The sequence below is a fragment of the Pongo pygmaeus genome, chromosome 1, assembly GCF_028885625.2.
Source record: "Pongo pygmaeus isolate AG05252 chromosome 1, NHGRI_mPonPyg2-v2.0_pri, whole genome shotgun sequence".
Taxonomy (NCBI): domain Eukaryota; kingdom Metazoa; phylum Chordata; class Mammalia; order Primates; family Hominidae; genus Pongo; species Pongo pygmaeus.
Window position 1 is genome coordinate 181,472,734 of NC_072373.2, and position 25,856 is coordinate 181,498,589.

At 38.2% G+C, this 25,856-nt stretch overlaps 1 protein-coding gene across 2 annotated transcripts in view; it reads left to right on the top strand.

Moving 5' to 3' along the window:
* The window catches only part of AGBL4 (AGBL carboxypeptidase 4), a 1,536,119-nt gene that overhangs the window by 1,014,046 nt on the left and 496,217 nt on the right, over nucleotides 1–25,856 (top strand). For both annotated transcript variants that reach the window (XM_054488559.1, XM_054488570.1), the window contains exon 5: nucleotides 6,063–6,279. In XM_054488559.1, the coding sequence (XP_054344534.1) occupies nucleotides 6,063–6,279 (217 nt within the window). The remainder of the gene's footprint in view (nucleotides 1–6,062; nucleotides 6,280–25,856) is intronic.

Genomic DNA, 25,856 nt, shown 5'->3' on the forward strand with positions numbered 1-25,856 from the left:
TGAATTCAACAAGAAGAGCTAACTATCCTAAATATATATGCACCCAATACAGGAGCACCCAGATTCATAAAGCAAGTCCTGAGTGACCTACAAAGAGACTTAGACTCCCACACATTAATAATGGGAGACTTTAACACCCCACTGTCAACATTAGACAGATCAACGAGACAGAAAGTCAACAAGGATACCCAGGAATTGAACTCAGCTCAGCACCAAGCAGACCTAATAGACATCTACAGAACTCTCCACCCCAAATCAACAGAATATACATTTTTTTCAGCACTGCACCACACCTATTCCAAAATTGACCACATAGTTGGAAGTAAAGCTCTCCTCAGCAAATGTAAAAGAACAGAAATTATAACAAACTATCTCTCAGATCACAGTGCAATCAAACTAGAACTCAGGATTAAGAATCTCACTCAAAACCGCTCAGCTACATGGAAAGTGAGCAACCTGCTCCTGAATGACTACTGGGTACATAACGAAATGAAGGCAGAAATAAAGATGTTCTTTGAAACCAATGAGAACCAAGACACAACATACCAGAATCTCTGGGATGCATTCAAAGCAGTGTGTAGAGGGAAATTTATAGCACTAAATGCCCACAAGAGAAAGCAGGAAAGATCCAAAATTGACACCCTAACATCACAATTAAAAGAACTAGAAAAGCAAGAGCAAACACATTCAAAAGCTAGCAGAAGGCAAGAAATAACTAAAATCAGAGCACAACTGAAGGAAATAGAGACACAAAAAAACCCTTCAAAAAATTAATGAATCCAGGAGCTGGTTTTTTGAAAGGATCAACAAAATTGATAGACTGCTAGCAAGACTAATAAAGAAAAAAAGAGAGAAGAATCAAATAGATGCAATAAAAAATGATAAAGGGGATATCACCACTCATCCCACAGAAGTACAAACTACTATCAGAGAATATTACAAAAAACTCTACGCAAATAAACTAGAAAATCTAGAAGAAATGGATAAATTCCTTGGCACATACACTCTCCGAAGACTAAATCAGGAAAAACTTGAATCTCTGAAAAGACCAATAACAGGAGCTGAAATTGTGGCAATAATCAATAGCTTACCAACCAAAAAGAGTCCAGGACCAGATAGATTCACAGCAGAATTCTACCAGAGGTACAAGGAGGAACTGGTACCGTTCCTTCTGAAACTATTCCAATCAATAGAAAAAGAGGGAATCCTCCCTAAGTCATTTTATGAGGCCAGCATCATCCTGATACCAAAGCCGGGCAGAGACACAACCAATAAAGAGAATTTTAGACCAATATCCTTGATGAACATTGATGCAAAAATCCTCAATAAATTACTGCAAACAGAATCCAGCAGCACATCAAAAAGCTTATCGACCATGATCAAGTGGGCTTCATCCCTGGGATGCAAGGCTGGTTCAATATACGCAAATCAATAAATGTAATCCAGCATATAAACAGAACCAAAGACAAAAACCACATGATTATCTCAATAGATGCGAAAAAGGCCTTTGACAAAATTCAGCAACACTTCATGCTAAAAACTCTCAATAAATTAGGTATTGATGGGACGTATCTCAAAATAATAAGAGCTATCTATGACAAACCAACAGCCAATATCATACTGAATGGGCAAAAACTGGAAACATTCCCTTTGAAAACTGGCACAAGACAGGGATGCCCTCTCTCACGACTCCTATTCAACATAGTGTTGGAAGTTCTGGCCAGAGCAATTAGGCAAGAGAAGGAAATAATGGGTATTCAATTAGGAAAAGAGGAAGTCAAATTATCCCTGTTTGCAGACGACATGATGGTATATCTAGAAAACCCCATAGTCTCAGCCCCAAATCTCCTTAAGCTGATAAGCAACTTCAGCAAAGTCTCAGGATACAAAATCAATGTACAAAAATCACAAGCATACTTATACACCAACAACAGACAAACAGACAGCCAAATCATGAGTGAACTCCCATTCACAATTGCTTCAAAGAGAATAAAATACCTAGGAATCCAACTTACAAGGGACATGAAGGACCTCTTCAAGGAGAACTACAAACCACTGCTCAATGAAATAAAAGAGGATACAAACAAATGGAAGAACATTCCATGCTCATGGGTAGGAAGAATCAATATCATGAAAATGACCATACTGCCCAAGGTAATTTACAGTTTCAATGCCATCCCCATCAAGCTACCAATGACTTTCTTCACAGAATTGGAAAAAACTACTTTAAAGTTCATATGGAACCAAAAAAGAGCCCGCATCGCCAAGTCAATCCTAAGCCAAAAGAACAAAGCTGGAGGCATCACACTACCTGACTTCAAACTATACTACAAGGCTACAGTAACCAAAACAGCATGGTACTGGTACCAAAACAGAGCTATAGATCAATAGAACAGAACAGAGCCCTCAGAAATAACGCCGCATATCTACAACTATCTGATCTTTGACAAACCTGAGAAAAACAAGCAATGGGGAAAGGATTCCCTATTTAATAAATGGTGCTGGGAAAACTGGCTAGCCATATGTAGAAAGCTGAAACTGGATCCCTTCCTTACACCTTATACAAAAATCAATTCAAGATGGATTAAAGACTTAAACATTAGACCTGAAGCCATCAAAACCCTAGAAGAAAACCTAGGCAATACCATTCAGGACATAGGCATGGGCAAGGACTTCAAGTCTAAAACACCAGAAGCAATGGCAACAAAAGCCAAAATTGACAAATGGCATCTCATTAAACTAAAGAGCTTCTGCACAGCAAAAGAAACTACCATCAGAGTGAACAGGCAACCTACAAAATGGGAGAAAATTTTCACAACCTACTCATCTGACAAAGGGCTAATATCCAGAATCTACAATGAACTCAAACAAATTTACAAGAAAAAAACAAACAACCCCATCAAAAAGTGGGCAAAGGACATGAACAGACACTTCTCAAAAGAAGACATTTATGCAGCCAAAAGACACATGAAAAAATGCTCATCATCACTGGCCATCAGAGAAATGCAAATCAAAACCACAATGAGATACCATCTCACACCAGTTAGAATGGCAATCATTAAAAAGTCAGGAAACAACAAGTGCTGGAGAGGATGTGGAGAAATAGGAACACTTTTACACTGTTGGTGGGACTGTAAACTAGTTCAACCATTGTGGAAGTCAGTGTGGCGATTCCTCAGGGATCTAGAACTAGAAATTCCATTTGACCCAGCCATCCCATTACTGGGTATATACCCAAAGGACTATAAATCATGCTGCTATAAAGACACATACACATGTATGTTTATTGCAGCATTATTCACAATAGCAAAGACTTGGAACCAACCCAAATGTCCAACAATGATAGACTGGATTAAGAAAATGTGGCATATATACACCATGGAATACTATGCAGCCATAAAAAATGATGAGTTCATGTCCTTTGTAGGGACATGGATGAAATTGGAAATCATCATTCTCAGTAAACTATCGCAAGAACAAAAAACCAAACACCGCATATTCTCACTCATAGGTGGGAATTGAACAATGAGAACACATGGACACAGGAAGGGGAACATCACACTCTGGGGACTGTTGTGGAGTGGGGAGAGGGGGGAGGGATAGCATTGGGAGATATACCTAATGCTAGATGACGAGTTAGTGGGTGCAGCGCACCAACATGGCACATGTATACATATGTAACTAACCTGCACATTGTGCACATGTACCATAAAACCTAAAGTATAATAATAATGAATTTTTAAAAAAGTAAATTTAAAAAAAAATTATACTTATAAAAATGAAGTTTTTTAAATGTATGTATAAAAGACAAAAAGATTCATAGATATATTTCTGTATAGAAAAAAATACATAGACATCATATACAAAGCTAAAGAGCAAACAACTGGGGAGAATGTTTTATTATATAGCATTATATTAATATCCAGTATATAATAGATAAGCTCTTATAAAATTTTAATAGAAATATAGATAAAAGGCATGAATTGGCAATTAATTTTAAAAGTAAAAATGCATTATATGTATATGTATGTGTGTTGTATATACATATATAAAAAACACTGAAATATATATATATATAATTATGAATGAAATACACCATATGACTTCAATTTCTTTGTCTATCCAATTAACAAGGATGCAGGTAAATAAATAGTTTCAAGAACAAAAGCAAACAAACAAAAAAACCAAAAAAACAAAAAAAAGAAATCCTCATTCTTCTACAGTGTGTGTACAGAAGGATCAAGAGGGGTCACTTTCCTCCTCACTTCTCATGCACCTTCCAAGCCATCATTTCTCTACCTCATCACTGATAATTCTAGAATTTAGGGTAGCAATCTAGTTAGAAGAAGGAGTGCCTATAAGATTTGTCTTGAAGATATATTTCCATTATAACAAGACTGTTATTTATGTATTTATTGGCAGTAGCTTTGGGAGTAGGAGGCAAATGGACTCTATTGGTGGGCCAAACACCTCTAAACAACCTTTGGTACTACCTCTGACCTTTATGTGAAAGCTCTGTTTCTTTGTTGCTTAGACTGCATATCTATCATCCTGTCTTTCTCCTCAGCACTTTCAGATTCTTGCCCATCTTAGACCCTATGGCCCATCATTTTAGTCACTTTTTCTAATATAATCAAATACCAGAATATTTAATTAAATTTAATATAATCAAATGTATGTACAGGCATCAATGCCATGTAACCATTGTTGTTCCATAGGAATCCCACAGCCACACCTCCCACCCTGGCCACTTAGCTTCAGAAAGACCCTAAGGTAGAAACAAGATTCTGCAACAAACACTAGTATGTTATAATGCTCTGTTCTATCTGTTAACAGTTTTCTCCAAGTTGTTCTACCTGGAGAGAGCACCCTTCTTGTTTTTCTCAATTTCCCCTCCTAAACCTTCCTCCTCACATTTGTCTTCATATGCCCCTGTAGTCTTTGGATTCTCAATTGAATGCCAAACCACTACAGGTGAGCCTTACATCCTTCATCCACTGTATCTGCACTCCCCAGGAGCATCCCTTCCTTTAAGGATCTTCCAAATCAACCTTGGTGGATAAGACTTATTAAGCAATTGATATAAAAGCACGAGTTACACAAAATGTGGAGCTGAACTGGCCTGGAATTGTCCATGTAGTATCATGGAAAGGGCACAGTTTTAGATGAGTTTTGCAGGATAAGCAGGATTTGAAATGATAGAAATGAGAGACATTCACTGTAGGGAAACATTGTGAAGAGGTTGGATATCATAAATCATGAGAGGGTAGAGTAACTCTTTAAAGTGGGTAAATGCAAAGACATTATGGAAACTATGACTGCATCATTTTTGTTTCCTGTTTGCATCTCAGTGTTTAGCTTAGCAAAATTGCCCACAGAGCATATTTTAAAGCACTATTTCCCAAAGTGCTTCTGTGGAAAATTAGTCTCATGGAATGCTCTGTAGAAAATAATAGTAATAATTTAGAGAAATGTTTAATATTTTCCCCTTCCTTGAATATATACAATGCATATGAGTTTATTTTAAAAGTTCTTGATTAGTCTTATAATTTGAAAAACGTAACTTCCCCGGGAAAAGTAGGCCTCTCCCATTTATATCTCTATAGCATCACAGTCTTTATTTACCTTCAAGGCACTTTTAGAATCTGTAATTATATTGTCTACTTATTTTTAATATTTTACTGACCGCTTCCCCACTATTCTCCATGAGGACAGAGATCTTCCTTGTCTTATTTATTATTGTACATCAAGGCCTGGGCATTTGATGCCACATATGTTAAGTGCTCAAAATAAGGATAAACAAGTGAATAGAATGTGTCTATTTTTGTTTAACTTTGCATTTTCCAGACAGTTGAGAAAGGGTAGCACTGGATTGTAAGCAAAGAGCTGCCAGATTCAGGTCTGTTTTAGACAATATGTGGTTTGTGTTGTCATTCTCCCAGCCCCATTACCCATGGTTCTTGATGTTACAGTTTTTCTCCAGGCATTGATTTATATGTATTACCTTTTGAAGCTTGAACAAATGTCTCATATGCCCAAATTTCTTTGTTTATATATTTTAGGCAAAGACTGCCACCCAAAAATGTTTACTACTACCGCTGCCCGGACCATAGGAAGAACTATGTGATGTCCTTTGCCTTTTGTTTTGACCGAGAAGAAGATATTTACCAGTTTGCTTACTGCTACCCATATACATACACTCGCTTCCAACATTACCTTGACAGCCTGCAAAAGAGAAACATGGATTACTTCTTTCGGGAGCAACTGGGCCAGAGTGTGGTAAGGCCTGTGCCAGGTTTCGGTTACTCATTTGGAAACAGGCAAACTTGGGATAGGGACTTAGCAATGGGTTTTTATGGAATGCAAATAATGAATACTGGTGCTTTCCAGAACTTTTAATAATTTACAAACTACAATTAAACAACTATATAATTAGTATTAATTTAACAATTCTTTAAAATATTGTTTTTATTGTGTCATTTAATGTGACTGTGGGCACTAGGAAGTCATAGAATAAGATATGAGACAGACGGTTGTTTTTCTGAATGAAGCTGATAAACCTCTATAGCAAAATACAAAAGTTAAGTGAATCCCAAAACCTCTGAGAGAAAAGGAGACTTTTACTAGGTGTTACAAAATGTATGAAAGCATTTTATTACTGTGAGCCTCTGATAGGAAGAATACATTTCTTTTTTTAATTTTTTTATTTTATTTTATTATTATTATACTTTAAGTTTTAGGGTACATGTGCACAATGTGCAGGTTAGTTACATATGTATACATGTGCTATGCTGGTGTGCTGCACCCATTAACTCGTCATTTAGCATTAGGTATATCTCCTAAAGCTATCCCTCCCCTCTCCCCCCCACCCCACAACAGTCCCCAGAGTGTGATGTTCCCCTTCCTGTGTCCATGTGTTCTCATTGTTCAATTCCCACCTATGAGTGAGAATATGCGGTGTTTGGTTTTTTGTTCTTGCGATAGTTTACTGAGAATGATGATTTCCAATTTCATCCATGTCCCTACAAAGGACATGAACTCATCATTTTTTATGGCTGCATAGTATTCCATGGTGTATATATGCCACATTTTCTTAATCCAGTCTATCATCGATGGACATTTGGGTTGGTTCCAAGTCTTTGCTATTGTGAATAGTGCCGCAATAAACATACGTGTGCATGTGTCTTTATAGCAGCATGATTTACAGTCCTTTGGGTATATACCCAGTAATGGGATGGCTGGGTCAAATGGAATTTCTAGTTCTAGATCCCTGAGGAATCGCCACACTGACTTCCACAATGGTTGAACTAGTTTACAGTCCCACCAACAGTGTAAAAGTGTTCCTATTTCTCCACATCCTCTCCAGCACCTGTTGTTTCCTGACTTTTTAATGATTGCCATTCTAACTGGTGTGAGATGGTATCTCATTGTGGTTTTGATTTGCATTTCTCTGATGGCCAGTGATGATGAGCATTTTTTCATGTGTCTTTTGGCTGCATAAATGTCTTCTTTTGAGAAGTGTCTGTTCATGTCCTTTGCCCACTTTTTGATGGGGTTGTTTGTTTTTTTCTTGTAAATTTGTTTGAGTTCATTGTAGATTCTGGATATTAGCCCTTTGTCAGATGAGTAGGTTGTGAAAATTTTCTCCCATTTTGTAGGTTGCCTGTTCACTCTGATGGTAGTTTCTTTTGCTGAGCAGAGAAGCTCTTTAGTTTAATGAGATCCCATTTGTCAATTTTGGCTTTTGTTGCCATTGCTTTTGGTGTTTTAGACATGAAGTCCTTGCCCATGCCTATGTCCTGAATGGTATTGCCTAGGTTTTCTTCTAGGGTTTTTATGGTTTTAGGTCTAACATGTAAGTCTTTAATCCATCTCGAATTAATTTTTGTATAAGGTGTAAGGAAGGGATCCAGTTTCAGCTTTCTACATATGGCTAGCCAGTTTTCCCAGCACCATTTGTTAAATAGGGAATCCTTTTCCCATTGCTTGTTTTTCTCAGGTTTGTTCTGATGGTTGTAGATATGCGGCATTATTTCTGAGGGCTCTGTTCTGTTCCATTGATCTATATCTCTGTTTTGGTACCAGTACCATGCTTTTTTGGTTACTGTAGCCTTGTAGTATAGTTTGAAGTCAGGTAGTGTGATGCCTCCAGCTTTGTCCTTTTGGCTTAGGATTGACTTGGCGATGTGGGCTCTTTTTTGGTTCCATATGAACTTTAAAGTAGTTTTTTCCAATTCTGTGAAGAAAGTCATTGGTAGCTTGATGGGGATGGCATTGAATCTATAAATTACCTTGGGCAGTATGGCCATGTAACAGGCATTGTTACATTTTATTCATTATTCATTATTATTAACATATCCCTTTAAAGAATGAAAAAACAGGTTTGAAGAGGTTAAACAACTTCCCCAAGGTCCACACTCTACTGACGGTAAAATTAGGAACAAAATCCTGGTGTGTCTGACTCTAAACCTGAGCAGATAATCACTAGGCTAACTTATTTCTGACCAATACTCTAACCCTGTACTAAGGAATCAGCTAAATCCAAAAGACCTTGTCTCAAGGGTCTCACAGAGTAGTAGGAAAGAGAAGCAGGGAGAATGAGCTCCTGAGAGGCCTAGCATATGTCCTATCTCATGCTGTAATCCAATCCTGGGGCTTTAAAATACATATATATGATGCTAACTCCAAAATATATATCTCACGTTTTTCTCAGGTTTGTCAAAGATCAGATAGCTTCAAAGAGAATAAAATATCTAGAAATCCAACTTACAAGGGACGTGAAGGACCTCTTCAAGGAGAACTACAAACCACTGCTCAATGAAATAAAAGAGGATACAAACAAATGGGAGAACATTCCATGCTCATGGGTAGGAAGAATCAATATCATGAAAATGGCCATACTGCCCAAGGTAATTTATAGATTCAATGCCATCCCCATCAAGCTACCAATGACTTTCTTCACAGAATCGGAAAAAACTACTTTAAAGTTCATATGCAACCAAAAAAGAGCCTGCATCACCAAGTCAATCCTAAGCCAAAAGAACAAAGCTGGAGGCATCATGCTACCTGACTTCAAACTATACTACAAGGCTACAGTAACCAAAACAGCATGGTACTGGTACCAAAACAGAGCTATAGATCAATGGAACAGAACAGAGCCCTCAGAAATAACGCCGCATATCTACAACTATCAGATCTTTGGAAGAATACATTTCTTAGTGAACCAAACTTGCCTGCAGTACAGGTTAGCAAGTGGTGTGCAGTTTGGTTGTGATGGCCACAATGTGCTCTGTCTCTGTCATCCATCAGTGTCTGACTCTTTTTTCCTGCTCCAGGTTTAGTTTCCTGGGTCTAGAGATTTCAGTCTCCTATTCCATAATTGTTCCCTATTGCTGACGTGACAAATTACTACAAACATGGTAGTATAAAACAACACAAAATTATTATCTTAGAATTCCAGGGGCTAGAAATACAAAATGAGTCTCACTAGGCTAAAGTCAAGGTATCAGCAGATCTGCATTTCTTTTGGAGGCTCTAGGGGAGAATTTATTTCCCTGCCTTTTCCAGCTTCTAGAGGCTGCTTGCATTTCTTAGTTTGTAGTTCCCTTCCATCTTGAAAGCCATCAGTGGCTGGTTGAGTCTTTTTCATGCTGTATCACTTTGATATGAACTCTCTTTCAATTATAAGGATCCTTGTGCTTATAATGGATTTACCCAGATAATCCAGGTTAATCTCCATATAGCAAGATCTTTAACTTAATCACATCTGTGAAGTCCCTTTTGTTATGTGAGGTAACATAGTCATAGGTTCTGGGGATTAGGAGTTAGACATCTTGGGTTGGGGAGTGTTGCATTACTTTGCCTACCACATCTTCCTACTTCCTTTTTTTTTTTTTTTTTTTGAGATTGAGTCTTGCTCTGTCACCCAAGCTGGAGTACAGTAGCAAGATCTCGGCTCACAGCTCACTGCAACCTCTGCCTTCTCCTGCCTCAGCCTCCCAAGAGGCTGGGATTACAGCCACCACACCCAGCTAATTTTTGTATTTTTATTAGAGACAGTGTTTCACCATGTTGTCCAGGCTGGTCTCAAACTCCTGACCTCAGGCGATCCGCCTGCCTCGGCCTCCGAAAGTGCTGGGATTACAGGTGTGAGCCACCACACCCGGCCTCTTCCTACTTCCCTCTCTTCCTCTTGTGCCCAAACTAGGATCTGAAGTTGTTCTTCATACTGGATTCATAGGTTTTACTCTTTGTTGTCAGCAATACTTTGGTTGCTAATAAAGAATAAGCAGGTGCTAATTTGGTTTTATGTTTTACTCTTCAAAAAGTGTGGATTGTGCCCCTAAAAGAGGCTTATTGGACAGGCTCTAAATGTTCTAAATGAAGATACTGGTGAAATTGGCAGAAGATACTCTACTTGGGGTTCTGATATGTGTTGGTAGTTAAATGGACTCAGCCTAGTGACTGTGAGTTTCACATAAAAGTGAGACACATTTCTAAATAAATCCAGGATACCTCAAAAAAGAGAGCAATAAAGAGGGCCTATGTGCAACTCAGGTACCCGAGAGACAAATCTGGTCATGTTATTCTTGTAGTCTGAGATTCTGTATGCGCTATGATTTTATAGCTAAATGTCTTTTCTCTACTCCAATCTTCTTCCCAACAGTGCTTCTCATGGTATCTTCCCATTTGTATCTGTTGCCTATATATTTTGAACTGAAAATTGATATACATGGTGTATGAGTCAGCATGCCAGCAGGAAACAGATGGCAGCCTCAAATTAGGATAATTTAAGGAAGGTTTAATAAATGGGTTGTTTACAAGGTGTGGGAAATGTATGCAATGACAAGGTACAGTGAAATTCTCTAGGGCTAATAACAGCTCAAAGGGAAAAAGAGAAGGAATGGTTAACAGAACACAATAGTAGAGAGTCATTTAGTGGGTCATCTCAGAAAGAATTAGTGACCTTCAGTTAAGGTACATGATTAGCCTAAGATAATCCCATAGAGAGTGGTGAGAAAAATAAATGTATAGACCTCATTCTCTTACTTACATCTGATCTCCTTCTAGGAGTCCATATTGGCCAACACAACCAGAATCCAGAGAACAAAGGAGCCCATTTATGTAATTCATACAGATCAGCCTCCCAGGGAAAATAAAAAGATATAGAAGGGTGGAGAGTGGATGTAGACGAACAAATAGAATACATTACATGCACCTGGTCCAATTAACAGTATATTACTGAACAGTGAGCTTATTTGAGATGGGATTGTCAGAAAAATTCTGAGATGAATATTTACCAGACATATGAATTGTGATCTTTTTTAAGAGAATGGGAAGTTCATTCATTACTCATAACTTTTAAGGCAGGATCTGTACATTTCACTCCTGTGCCCACCCCAACATTCTCTTAGATTTATGACAGGCAGAATGTAGGTGCACAATGAATGTTTATTGAGTGAATGATTGAAACAACGAAAAAATGAATTAAGAACATGTCTGGAAGCAGTGTGAAGAGCTGAAAACAACAGAAAGCTAATAAGAAAAACAACAGGATCAGTTAAGCTTTCAATAATAGATATTCAAAATAACATATATAAAATAACAACTTAAACAAGATAGATGTTTATTTCTTTTCAATGTAAAAGTCTAAATGTAGGCAATCCACAACTAATTTTATGGCTCTACTCCTTGAAAGCCTCAAAGAGTCAGGTTCTTTCAGCTTTCTTCTCTGTCATCCTTGGGATGTGGCCCTCAATCTCATGATTCAATATGGAATTCTACCATCCTATCTGTATTCCATGCAGCAGGATGAAGGAGATGGTGGAGAAAGAAGAAGCAGTTCTGTGGCACTGTCATTTACTAGAACTCATCCACACTGAACTAAAGGAAGGAAAAGAAATGAAGTATTTGTTCTGAGTAGCCAAGTTTTAGCTAAAAATTGGTGGTCCTCTAACTATGTGGGAGAATTGATATTGAGGGACAGCTTAAAGTCTCTGCCACGGGAAATCTGAATTCTGCTTTCAGCTCTAACATGAAACTACTTGTATTACCTTGAATTCTATGTTCCCTTTCTGGGGATAATTTTTTTCACCTATAAAGTGAGAAAATTGGACTTGAATAAGTTTTCAAATTATCCTTGAGGAATTCCTCAGTTGGAAAAAGTAATAGTTTGAAACTCCTGTCCTACTTCAGAGCCTGTGAGAGGCACTGTGGAGATATGTAACAAGGTATATATACAAGTCTTGATATACTTCCACAAGTATAATCTGTACCAGGGGAAAAAGGACATCTCAAAATAGCTCTGATACTTTGAAACATATATAATTAAGGATATAATGAGTTGTTTAAGAAGTTAATAATAAAAATAAACATCATGGAGAATGTGTTTAAAAGCTAAAGATTTTGCTTTTAAGCCATGTTGAAAGATGGGTGGGATTACAGAATACAGAGTTGATAGTAAGGTAGCCCAGAAAGCAAGAAAAGCCAGAGCCATTGCCTGATGGTGGTAGTTGGTTAGAAGTCTGGTGTGATTGGAATAGGGAATTCATGGGGCTACTGGAAGATTAGGCTAGACAAGAAGATTCGGGCAAAACTCTGGAAAGCCCTGATTTTCATATTGGCTACATCCTTTATTCAGATTCAACACAACACACATACTGGGTTTCTTACTTTATATAGACTATTTGATTTTTTTCTCACAATAGTTTTGTAGAGTAGGCAGAACTGTCCCAGTTTGGGGGTAAATAATCTGAGGATAAAAAATAAGTTTCTTCGTTAAGACCACATGACTAGTTCATATCAGGGCCAAGATTTAAACCTATGGCTTCTAACACCATGTCCTGGCCCTTTGATGGACATTTTAACACCCAAAAAGATTTTTGAGAAAGAGATTTACCTTATCCAAAGCAGCAGTTTAAGAAAGTAAATTTAATGGAAGTACAGGGTGTACCTGTGCCATCTGGACTAGATCAGGGAAGCTCTGTGGGTTGGCTCAATCCTCTGTTCTGGGCCTTGATGAAGGTACTAGAGATTTTAAGGCTTTCTGGCATACTTTTGCAGACAAGTTGATTCTCAGTTACCAGGGTATTTGATATGGCTTGTGTCTGAAGGCATCACTATAATTAGTTAATCCTTATTCCAATTCGGAGGGAGGATAATTACAAGTGGGAAGGCTAAACATGCCAGCATCTAGATCTCAGGGAGAGCAGGCAGGAAGGAAGATTTTGAATTTTTAGTGCTAGAACTATTAATCACTATGGTCATAGCTGTTACTTGTACTAATTATATCATCCAAGAATGCGTTTTATTTTGTTACCAGTAGCCCCTTTTAAACCTACTGAACAAAACCCCTTTGAACATGTATTTAAAACTGTGATCTGCCATTTAAGATAAGGACATCATGAGAAAGATATTTTTACTATTGTTTTAATCGCTTTACTGAGGTATAATTTGCAATGTATAAAATTCATGCATTGTAAGGGGATAATATTATGATTTTTAGTATCTTATGATTTTTATAGAATTGTGTAACTATTACCACAATCTGATTTTAGAATATTTCCATCATCTCAAAAAGTTCCCTTGTTAATTCTCACTTCCAGTCCCAGTCGCAGGTAACTGCCGATCTGCTGACACTATAAATTTGCCATTTCTGAACATTTCATATAAACAGAATTAGAGAATATGTAGTCATCTTATGTGTCTTGCATTTTTCACTTAGCACTGTAATATGGATGAACCTCAAAAATATTATAGCATGTATCAGTAGTTCATTTTTAGTGCTGAATAGTAGTCCATTGAAAGGTATACCACATTTTGTTTACCTATTCTCCAGTTCAAGGACATTTGGATGGATTTCAGTTAGGACTTATTAAGACTAATGCTGCTATGATCATTTGTGTACTTATCTTTGAGTGGACATAAGATTACATTTTTCTTGGAGGGAAATCATTAGGAAATACAATGTTTTTGTTCAACTTTTAAAAGATAAACTGTCAAACTGTGTTCCAAATAGTAGTGTCATTTTATATCCTTATCAGCCATGTAGGAGGGTTACAGTTTTCTCAGATGCTAGCCAACACTTGGAATTATCTGTAATTTTTATTATAGCCTTTTAGTGGGTATATCTCATTATGGTTTTAATTTGTATTGCCCTTATGACTAATTATATTGATCATTTTCTCATGTGCTTACTTGCCATTCATAAATCTTCTTTGGTGAAATGTCAGTTCAAATCATTTGCCCATTTTTAAAACTGGGTTCTCATAAGAGTTTTAAGAGTTCTTTATATATTCTAACACAAGTCTTTTGTCAGATATATGTTTTGCCAATATTTTCCTCCAAACCACGCCTGTCTTTTCATTCATTCTCTTAATCTATCTTTTGAAGAATAAAAATTTTAAATTTGAAGTCCAATTTATCAAATTTTTAATGGATTATGCTTTTGGTGCTATTATGAATGGCAGTACCTGTGCACCAAATCCTTGCCAGCATTTAGTGTTGTCAGTGTTTTTGATTTTGGCCAATCTAATAAGTGTGTAATTGTATTTCATTGTTGTTTCAGTTTTCATTTCCAAATGACATATGCTGTGGAGCATCTTCTCATATCTAAGAACTCTTGTCTAACAGAAGGCCACAATGATTTGCTTTTATGTTATTCTTCTGAAATATTTATATATGTAGCCTACATTTAAGTGTATAGTTCATTTTGAGTTAGTTTTTTATGAAGAATAAAGTAAGGGCCTAAGTTCATTTATTTGCACATGATAATGAATTTTTCCAGCACGGCTTGTTGAAAAGACTGATCTTTACTCAGGAATTATCTTGGCAACTTTCTCTGATGCTTCTGCTCACTTTGTTTGTTTGTTTGTTTTTAATATACTCTTTTCTTTTTTAGAACAGTTTTATTTTCACAGCAAAATTGAGAGGAAGGTACAGAGATTTCTCAATATACTTCCTGCCCCTACACATGCATAGCCTCTCCCATTATCAACAATCTTTCACCAGAGTGCTACATTTGTTACAATTGATGAACTTATGTTGACACATCATTAACACCCTGAGTCCATCATTTACCTTAGAGTTCACTCTGGGTGTTGTACATTCTATGGGTGTGGACAAATTTATAATGGCATGTGTCCACCATTTTAATATATACAGATTAGTTTCATTGTTCTAAAAATCATCTGTACCTCACCTATTCATCCTTCCCTTCCCATAACCCCTGTCAACCACTGATCTTTTTAATGTCCCCATAGTTTTGTCTTTTCTAGAATGCCATATAGTTGAAATTTGTATAGCCTTTTCAGATTGGCTTCTTTCGCTTCGTGATATGCACTTAAGTTTACTCCATATCTTTTCATGACATGATAGCTCATTTTTTAGCACTGAATAAGAGTCCATTGTCTGGATATAATACAGTTTACTTATCTACCTATTGAAGGATATCTCAGTTGCTTTAAGTTTCGGCAGTTATGATAAAGCTGCTGTAAACATCAGCATTCAGGTTTTCATGTGGGCATACATTTTCAGCTCCTTTGGGTAAATTCCAAGGAGTCCAATTGCTGGATTGTATGGTAAGAGTAGACTTAGTTTTGTAAGAAATCACCAAACTGTCTTCCAAAGTGGCTGTACCATTTTACATTCCCATTTAGCAATGAATGCGAGTACCTGTGCTCCACATCCTTGCCAGCATGTAGTGTTGTCAGTGTTCTTGATTTTGGCCATTCTAATAGGTGTGTACGGTATCTCATTGTGGTTTCGATTTGCATTTCCCAAGTGACGTATGATGTAAGCATCTTCTCATATGCTTATTTGCCATTTGTATATCTTCTTTTGTAAAGTATCTGTTAAGGTCTTTGGCTTATTTTTATTTGGGTTGTTTGTTTTCTTATTGTTGAGTTTTATATAGTTTTGTTGTTTCTTTCCTATTTTAAGCCTTAATTCCCAGGGAATCAACCCTGTGTTTATGTAGGTTAAAGGTAAGCTACTATTGGGCTGAGGTTATGTTCAGCCACCCTGAGCCAGTAAGGCTTCTATCTTCTGCTGGTGGATCTGTGTGTGAGTAGGGGAGTATATTCAAACTTTGGGCAGCTTTCAAGTCTGCTTTACTTTCCCTTTCATATTGTGTTGCCTATGTGCATATGTATAGCCTCAAGATTGGTCAGAAGAATGTATTATATGAGTATTATTATTATTAAATACCTACCATGTAACTAGCATTATCTAGACTCTGAGGATTCAGCAGTGAAAACAGATTCATGTCTTCATGAGAGTTACATTATGGTAGGAAGAGACAGACAATATTGGAGTAATTACATCAGGAAAGAGGATCAGTTTGGGGAGTAAGATTTCATTTAGAAGGTAGCACTTAAATTCTGAGATATGTAAGTATTGTCTTCTCCCATTTGCATTTTTAACATGGAGATTTAATGAGATTAAGTAATTTGTCTACATCATGCAACTGGAGTTTGAAGCCAAGTCCTTGTGAACTTTATAATTATTTAGTGAATTCTTGCAAAGCTGTTTTTTTTTTTTTAACAAGAAAAAAGCATGCAAATTTTTATTAATTTTGCATGTACACAGGGATCTTCACAAGAGAATGAAGTCCAAAGAAGTAGCCAAAGGAAGATGCTATTATATTTTTTAGGCAAGGAACAATAAATTTGAAAAAAATGGCAGGACAAAGGGAATCTATCTAGAGACAGCAAATTTTGAGAGGAATCACTAAGAGATATACGGGGTGGGGGAGGTGTAAAACCAGTGGAAGACAAGGTTTACTTCAGTAAGTATGTTTATTCAGGTCCGTGGCAGTGCTCAATTTCAAGTCTCTGGTGAAAAGGGCTATTTTCTCACCCTGGTATAGGAAGGGTATCCCTGCCAGAGGAATCTTTTTTTTTTCTTTTTATTATGATTATTATTATTATTATTATACTTTAGGCTCTATGGTACATGTGCGCAACGTGCAGGTAAGTTACATATGTATACATGTGCCATGCTGGTGCGCTGCACCCACCAACTCGTCATCTAGCATTAGGTATATCTCCCAATGCTATCCCTCCCCCCTCCCCCCACTCCACAACAGTCTCCGAAGTGTGATGCTCCCCTTCCTGTGTCCATGTGTTCTCATTGTTCAATTCCCACCTATGAGTGAGAATATGCGGTGTTTGGTTTTTTGTTCTTGCGATAGTTTACTGAGAATGATGATTTCCAATTTCATCCATGTCCCTACAAAGGACGTGAACTCATCATTTTTTTATGGCTGCATAGTATTCCATGGTGTATATGTGCCACATTTTCTTAATCCAGTCTATCATTGTTGGACATTTGGGTTGGTTCCAAGTCTTTGCTATTGTGAATAATGCCGCAATAAACATACGTGTGCATGTGTCTTTATAGCAGCATGATTTATAGTCCTTTGGGTATATACCCAGTAATGGGATGGCTGGGTCAAATAGAATTTCTAGTTCTAGATCCCTGAGGAATCGCCACACTGACTTCCACAAGGGTTGAACTAGTTTACAGTCCCACCAACAGTGTAAAAGTGTTCCTATTTCTCCACATCCTCTCCAGCACCTGTTGTTTCCTGACTTTTTAATGATTGCCATTCTAACTGGTGTGAGATGGTATCTCATTGTGGTTTTGATTTGCATTTCTCTGATGGCCAGTGATGGTGAGCATTTTTTCATGTGTTTTTTGGCTGCATAAATGTCTTCTTTTGAGAAGTGTCTGTTCATGTCCTTCGCCCACTTTTTGATGAGGTTGTTTGTTTTTTTCTTGTAAATTTGTTGGAGTTCATTGTAGATTCTGGATATTAGCCCTTTGTCAGATGAGTAGGTTGCAAAACTTTTCTCCCATTTTGTAGGTTGCCTGTTCACTCTGATGGTAGTTTCTTTTGCTGTGCAGAAGCTCTTTAGTTTAATGAGATCCCATTTGTCAATTTTGGCTTTTGTTGCCATTGCTTTTGGTGTTTTAGACATGAAGTCCTTGCCCATGCCTATGTCCTGAATGGTATTGCCTAGGTTTTCTTCTAGGTTTTTATGGTTTTAGGTCTAACATTTAAGTCTTTAATCCATCTTGAATTGATTTTTGTATAAGGTGTAAGGAAGGGATCCAGTTTCAGCTTTCTACATATGGCTAGCAAGTTTTCCCAGCACCATTTATTAAATAGGGAATCCTTTCACCATTGCTTGTTTTTCTCAGGTTTGTCAAAGATCAGATAGTTGTAGATATGTGGCATTATTTCTGAGGGCTCTGTTCTGTTCCATTGAACTATAGCTCTGTTTTGGTACCAGTACCATGCTGTTTTGGTTACTGTAGCCTTGTAGTATAGTTTGAAGTCAGGTAGCGTGATGCCTCCAGCTTTGTTCTTTTGGCTTAGGATTGACTTGGCGATGCAGGCTCTTTTTTGGTTCCATATGAACTTTAATGTAGTTTTTTCCAATTCTGTGAAGAAAGTCATTGGTAACTTGATGGGGATGGCATTGAATCTGTAAATTACCTTGGGAAGGATGGCCATTTTCATGATATTGATTCTTCCTACCCATGATCATGGAATGTTCTTCCATTTGTTTGTATCCTCTTTTATTTCCTTGAGCCGTCGTTTGTAGTTCTCCTTGAAGAGGTCCTTCACATCCCTTGTAAGTTGGATTCCTAGGTATTTTATTCTCCTTGAAGCAATTGTGAATGGGAGTTCACTCATGATTTGGCTCTCTGTTTGTCTGTTATTGATGTATAAGTATGCTTGTGATTTTTGTACATTGATTTTGTATCCTGAGACTTTGCTGAAGTTGCTTATCAGCTTAAGGAGATTTGGGGCTGAGACAATGGGGTTTTCTAGATATACTATCATGTCATCTGCAAACAGGGACAATTTGACTTCCTCTTTTCCTAATTGCATACCCTTGATTTCCTTCTCTTGCCTAATCGCCCTGGCCAGAACTTCCAACACTATGTTGAATAGAAGTGGTGAGAGAGGGCATCCCTGTCTTGTGCCAGTTTTCAAAGGGAATGTTTCCAGTTTTTGCCCATTCAGTATGATATTGGCTGTGGGTTTGTCATAAATAGCTCTTATTATTTTGAGATACGTCCCATCAATACCTAATTTATTGAGAGTTTTTAGCATGAAGGGTTGTTGAATTTTGTCAAGGCCTTTTCTGCATCTATTGAGATAATCATGTGGTTTTTGACTTTGGTTCTGTTTATATGCTGGATTACATTTATTGATTTGCGTGTATTGAACCAGCCTTGCATCCCAGGGATGAAGCCCACTTGATCATGGTGGATAAGCTTTTTGATGTGCTGCTGGATTCTGTTTGCCAGTATTTTATTGAGGATTTTTGCATCAATGTTCATCAAGGATATTGGTCTAAAATTCTCTTTTTTTGTTGTGTCTCTGCCAGGCTTTGGTATCAGGATGATGCTGGCCTCATAAAATGACTTAGGGAGGATTCCCTCTTTTTCTATTGATTGGAATAGTTTCAGAAGGAATGGTACCAGCTCCTCCTTGTACCTCTGGTAGAATTCGGCTGTGAACCCATCTGGTCCTGGACTTTTTTTGGTTGGTAAGCTATTGATTATTGCCACAATTTCAGCTCCTGTTATTGGTCTATTCAGAGATTCAACTTCTTCCTGGTTTAGTCTTGGGAGGGTGTATGTGTTGAGGAATTTATCCATTTCTTCTAGATTTTCTAGTTTATTTGCGTAGAGGTGTTTGTAATATTCTCTGATGGTAGTTTGTATTTCTGTGGGATTGATGGTAATATCCCCTTTATCATTTTTTATTGCATCTATTTGATTCTTCTCTCTTTTTTTCTTTATTAATCTTGCTAGCGGTCTATCAATTTTGTTGATCCTTTCAAAAAACCAGCTCCTGGATTCATTTATTTTTTGAAGGGTTTTTTGTGTCTCTATTTCCTTCAGTTCTGCTCTGATTTTAGTTATTTCTTGCCTTCTGCTAGCTTTTGAATGTGTTTGCTCTTGCTTTTCTAGTTCTTTTAATTGTGATGTTAGGGTGTCAATTTTGGATCTTTCCTGCTTTCTCTTGTGGGCATTTAGTGCTATAAATTTCCCTCTACACACTGCTTTGAATGCATCCCAGAGATTCTGGTATGTTGTGTCTTGGTTCTCGTTGGTTTCAAAGAACATCTTTATTTCTGCCTTCATTTCATTATGTACCCAGTAGTCATTCAGGAGCAGGTTGTTCAGTTTCCATGTAGTTGAGCGGTTTTGAGTGAGATTCTTATTCCTGAGTTCTAGCTTGATTGCACTGTGATCTGAGAGATAGTTTGTTATAATTTCTGTTCTTTTACATTTATTGAGGAGAGCTTTACTTCCAAGTATGTGGCCAATTTTGGAATAGGTGTGGTGTGGTGCTGAAAAAAATGTATATTCTGTTGATTTGGGGTGGAGAGTTCTGTAGATGTCTATTAGGTCTGCTTGGTGCAGAGCTGAGTTCAATTCCTGGGTATCCTTGTTGATTTTCTGTTTCATTGATCTGTCTAATGTTGACAGTGGGGTGTTAAAGTCTCCCATTATTAATGTGTGGGAGTCTAAGTCTCTTTGTAGGTCACTCAGGACTTGCTTTATGAATCTGGGTGCTCCTGTATTGGGTGCATATATATTTAGGATAGTTAGCTCTTCTTGTTGAATTCATCCCTTTACCATTATCTAATGGCCTTCTTTGTCTCTTTTGATCTTTGTTGGTTTAAAGTCTCTTTTATCAGAGGCTAGGATTGCAACCCCTGCCTTTTTTTGTTTTCCATTTGCTTGGTAGATCTTCCTCCATCCTTTTATTTTGAGCCTATGTGTGTCTCTGCATGTGAGATGGGTTTCCTGAATACAGCACACTGATGGGTCTTGACTCTTTATCCAATTTGCCAGTCTGTGTCTTTTAATTGGAGCATTTAGTCCATTTACATTTAAAGTTAATATTGTTATGTGTGAATCTGATCCTGTCATTATGATGTTAGCTGGTTATTTTGCTTGTTAGTTGATGCAGTCTCTTCCTAGTCTCGATGGTCTTTACATTTCAGTATGATTTTGCAGTGGCTGGTACAGGTTGTGCCTTTCCATGTTTAGTGCTTGCTTCAGGAGCTCTTTTAGGGCAGGCCTGGTGGTGACAAAATCTCTTAGCATTTGCTTGTCTGTAAAGTATTTTATTTCTCCTTCACTTATGAAGCTTAGTTTGGCAGGATATGAAATTCTGGGTTGAAAATTCTTTTCTTTAAGAATGTTGAATATCGGCCCCCACTCTCTTCTGGCTTGTATGGTTTCTGCGGAGAGATCCGCTGTTAGTCTGATGGGCTTCCCTTTGATGGTAACCTGACCTTTCTCTCTGGCTGCCCTTAACATTTTTTCCTTCATTTCAACTTTGGTGAATCTGACAATTATGTGTCTTGGAGTTGCTCTTCTCAAGGAGTATCTTTGTGGCGTTCTCTGTAATTCCTGAATCTGAATGTTGGCCTGCCTTGCTAGATTGGGGAAGTTCTCCTGGATAATATCCTGCGGAGTGTTTTCCAACTTGTTTCCATTCTCCCCGTCACTTTCAGGTACACCAATCAGATGTAGATTTGGTCTTTTCAGATAGTCCCACATTTCTTGGAGGCTTTGCTTGTTTCTTTTTATTCTTTTTTCTCTAAACTTCCCTTCTCGCTTCATTTCATTCATTTCTTCTTCCAGGGCTGATACCCTTTCTTCCATTTGATTGCATTGGCTCCTGAGGCTTCTGCATTCTTCACGTAGTTCTCGAGCCTTGGTTTTCAGCTCCATCAGCTCCTTTAAGCACTTCTCTGTATTGGTTATTCTAGTTATACTTTCTTCTAAATTTTTTTCAAAGTTTTCAACTTCTTTGCCTTTGGTTTGAATATCCTCCCGTAGCTCGGAGTAATTTGATCGTCTGAAGCCTTCTTCTCTCAGCTTGTCAAAGTCATTCTCCGTCCAGCTTTGTTCCGTTGCTGGTGAGGAACTGCGTTCCTTTGGAGGAGGAGAGGTACTCTGCTTTTTAGAGTTTCCAGTTTTTCTGCTCTGTTTTTTCCCCATCTTTGTGGTTTTATCTACTTTTGGTCTTTGATGATGGTGATGTACAGATGGGTTTTTGGTGTGGATGTCCTTTCTGTTAGTTTTCCTTCTAACAGACAGGACCCTCAGCTGCAGGTCTGTTGGAGTACCTGGCCGGCCGTGTGAGGTGTCAGTCTGCCCCTGCTGGGGGGTGCCTCCCAGTTAGGCTGCTCAGGGGTCAGGGGTCAGAGACCCACTTGAGGAGGCAGTCAGCCCGTTCTCAGATCTCCAGTTGCGTGCTGGGAGAACCACTGCTCTCCTCAAAGCTCAGATGGAAATGCAGAAATCACCCGTCTTCTGCGTCGCTCGCGCTGGGAGCTGTGGACCGGAGCTGTTCCTATTCGGCCATCTTGGCTCCTCCCCCCGCAAAGCTGTTCTTTAACACTACAAATATCTGGTGAGCATCTTCTGCCTGCCAGGCTCTATGTTGGATGCTGGGGAGAGAAGATTAATACAAAACACATTCTGTCCCTGAAAAGTACACAATATAATGGGTGACATAGATGTAACAATGAATAAAAAGGTAAGATCTGGTATAATACAAGTAGTGGGCAGAGAAGGGGCACAAAGGAGTGAACGAAGTCTTAAAGAAGGAGGCATCTTTACTTGAGTATCAAACATCTGTAGAGGCTGAGATGCTATGGTGTGTCCTGACGGTGTTGCATGGCTCCTTGTAACAAAAGCACAGGGTCAGCCTAAGAAGAATAGGAAGGGTGGTGACAGACGATGCAGGAGAAATAAGTAGAAGCCAAGTGAGGAGGGCCTTGAATGCCGAGTTAAAGAATTTGGACTGTATCCTGAGGGAAGCTAGGCACCAAGCAAGAGGCAGTATGATCACTGTGACCCTTAACCCTTACATCTCGAAGCCTCCCCTGCTGGTGGCAGCTTACCTTCCTGATAAGAAGATGCTGTCTAGCTGGCTTTCCTTCCCACAGGCAAAGATCTTTGTTAGCTAAGAGTACCAGGAGGAAAACCACCAAGACTACATATATAGTAATAGGAATGACATAAGAAAACCTTAAGAAGTTGGCCTCTCTGATCTTAACACCTCAAAAGAATCTCTAGAGCTGCCAAAGATTATAGGGATTTCATTCAAACTTAGCAAATATATTAATCCTCTCCTGTGGACAAAGACCTAAACTGTAAAAACCAGCATCTTCTTTTTCCTTTTTTTATTATTATACTTTAAGTTTTAGGGTACATGTGCATCTTCTTTTAATGTTTGAGAAACTTGACTTTTCAATCTTGGCTCACACACCTCTTCAGCAGCTGTGCTCCATCCCAATGACAAGAGAGACCCACTATCCTCAAAAGAGCTCCCTCCCTGTCACTTCCTCTCTTTGATTCTAGCCCCACCCTCTGGGCCTACCTTGCAAGTTCTTGGTCTTTTAGCTCATAGTCAGGCCTATAAAGATACCAAGACAAGGCTGAAAAACTGAGAGCATTGCTTGAGGCCAAGAGTTCAAGACCAGCCTGGGCAATATAGGGAGACCTCATCACTACAAAAAATAAAAAAAAATTAGCTGAGCATGGTGGTGTGTGCCTGTAGACCCAGCTTCTCTGAGGCAGGGAGATTGCTTGAGCCCAGGAGTTCAAGGTTTTGTTGGGCTACAATTGTGCCACTGCTCTCCAGCCTGGCAACAGAGGGAGACTCTGTCTTTAAATAAATAAATAAATAAATACATAAATAAATAAATACATAAATAAATAAATAAATAAGACAATCATATCAAGACACTGACTACATACCCTTGATGAGTCTTTTCTCCAAACTAATCTCTCTTTTCTCCTACCCCCAGAGAATTCAACATTTCTTTATACTTCATGGTGTCAAACTTTTTACCTTCTTTGTTGTTCTTCTCTGGACATGATCTAGGTTGTTGTTTTCTTCTTAAAATGCTAGCACTGAATATAAAACTACACAGGGAATCTAAGCATGTACAGCAGAATAGGACTACTGCCTTATCTTGCTCTGGATGTTAGATCTCTAGAAATGCAGTCAGAACTTACATTAGCTTCTTTGGGCAGGCAGGCCTCTCTATAGTAGATTTTTTTGTTGCTGTTCTTTAAATAAATATATTTTTATTTATCTGATATACTCTTTTTAATAAACCTCTCATTTTAAAAATTGATTTAAATTTATTTCTGCTTTTTTTTTCAATGTTTATTTTAGATTCAGGAGGTACATATGCAGGTTTGTTCCCTGGGTATATTGCATGATGCTTAGGTTTGGAGTACAATTGATGGCATCATCCAGGTACTGAGCATAGTATCCAATAGTTAGTTTTTCAAACCTTGCCCCACTCTCTCCTCCCATCTAGTAGTCCCCAGTTTCTATTGCTGCCATCTTTTTATCTATGAGACCCCAGTGTTTAGCGGTCATTTATAAGTGAGAACATGCATAAACCTCTTATTTTGAAATAATTTTAGGTTTATAGAAAGTTGGAGAGATAATATAGAAATTGTTCATATGCCCTTTGTGACAGTGGGTAGCTAGTCAGGCATGAGCAGGGCAGGAGAGAGCTCCCCACCTCCACACACACACACACACACACACACACACACACACACACACACACACACACACACACACACAGACCCCAGGAGTGTCAGGTGACAATCAGGTGATGGTCAGGCTGTTGTTAATTGTCTCTCTAAAGTAATAATTGGTCACAGCTGGTGCCAGGGAAAGGCAGTCTCCTAATAGAAAACACTTGAAACTGGTAATCAACAGCTTTCCAATATGATCTCAGGAGCTGGGTGAGTGGGCTCAAGCATGCACATGCAGACAGCCCACCAGGGAAGAATCAGGAGAAAAGTAATGCAAGACCCCAGAAGTATGTCAACATATAAAACCCCAAGTCAAAAAGCCAAATCATGCACTTGTCTTTCAAGTCACCCTCTTGGCCCCTCCAAGTGTACTTTCTTTCCTTCCTTTCATTCCTGCTCTAAAACTTTTTAATAAACTTTCACTCTGGCTTTAAATCTTGCCTTGGTCTCTCCTTCTGCCTTATGCCCCTCAATCAAATTCTTTCTTCTGAGGAGGCAACAATTGAGGTTGCAGTAGACCTGCGTGACTTGGATACCTTCCACTGGTAACACCTTCACCCAGTTTCTTCTAATGTTAATATCTTACACAATCATGGAGATGTGTCCAAAGTAAGAAATTAACATTGGTTCATTACTAGTAACTAAAACACAGAACTGTATTCAGATTTCACCAGTTTTTCCACTAATATTTTTCTATTCCAGGATTCTTCAGAATACCATATTAGCTTATGGTAGATTTTAAAAGAATCCTCTACACTTACCCTGATACAGTACAACTTGTTGATTTTAGTCCTTTATTCCAGTCTGTTGTGATACTTTTGATTCTTGGATACTCTTATCTGCAGGCTTAGTAATTTCACTCAGAAATTTTAGAGTACATACTTGTATTAGCCCATTTTTACTCTGATAATAAAGACATACCGAAGACTGGGTAATTTATAAGGAAAAGAGGTTTAATTGACTCACAGTTCAGCATGACTGGTAGGCCTCAGGAAACTTACAGTCATGGTGGAAGGGGAAGCACATCCTTCTTCACATGGTGTCAGCAAGGAGAAGTGCTCAGCAAAAGGAGGGAAAGCCCCTTATAAAACCATCAGACCTCGTAAGAACTCACTCTCTATCAGGAGAACAGCATGAGCATAGCCGCCTCCATGATTAAACTACCTCCTACTGGGTCCCTCCCACAACACATGGGGATTATGGGAACTACAATTCCAGGTGAGAGTTGGGTAGGGACACAGAGCCAA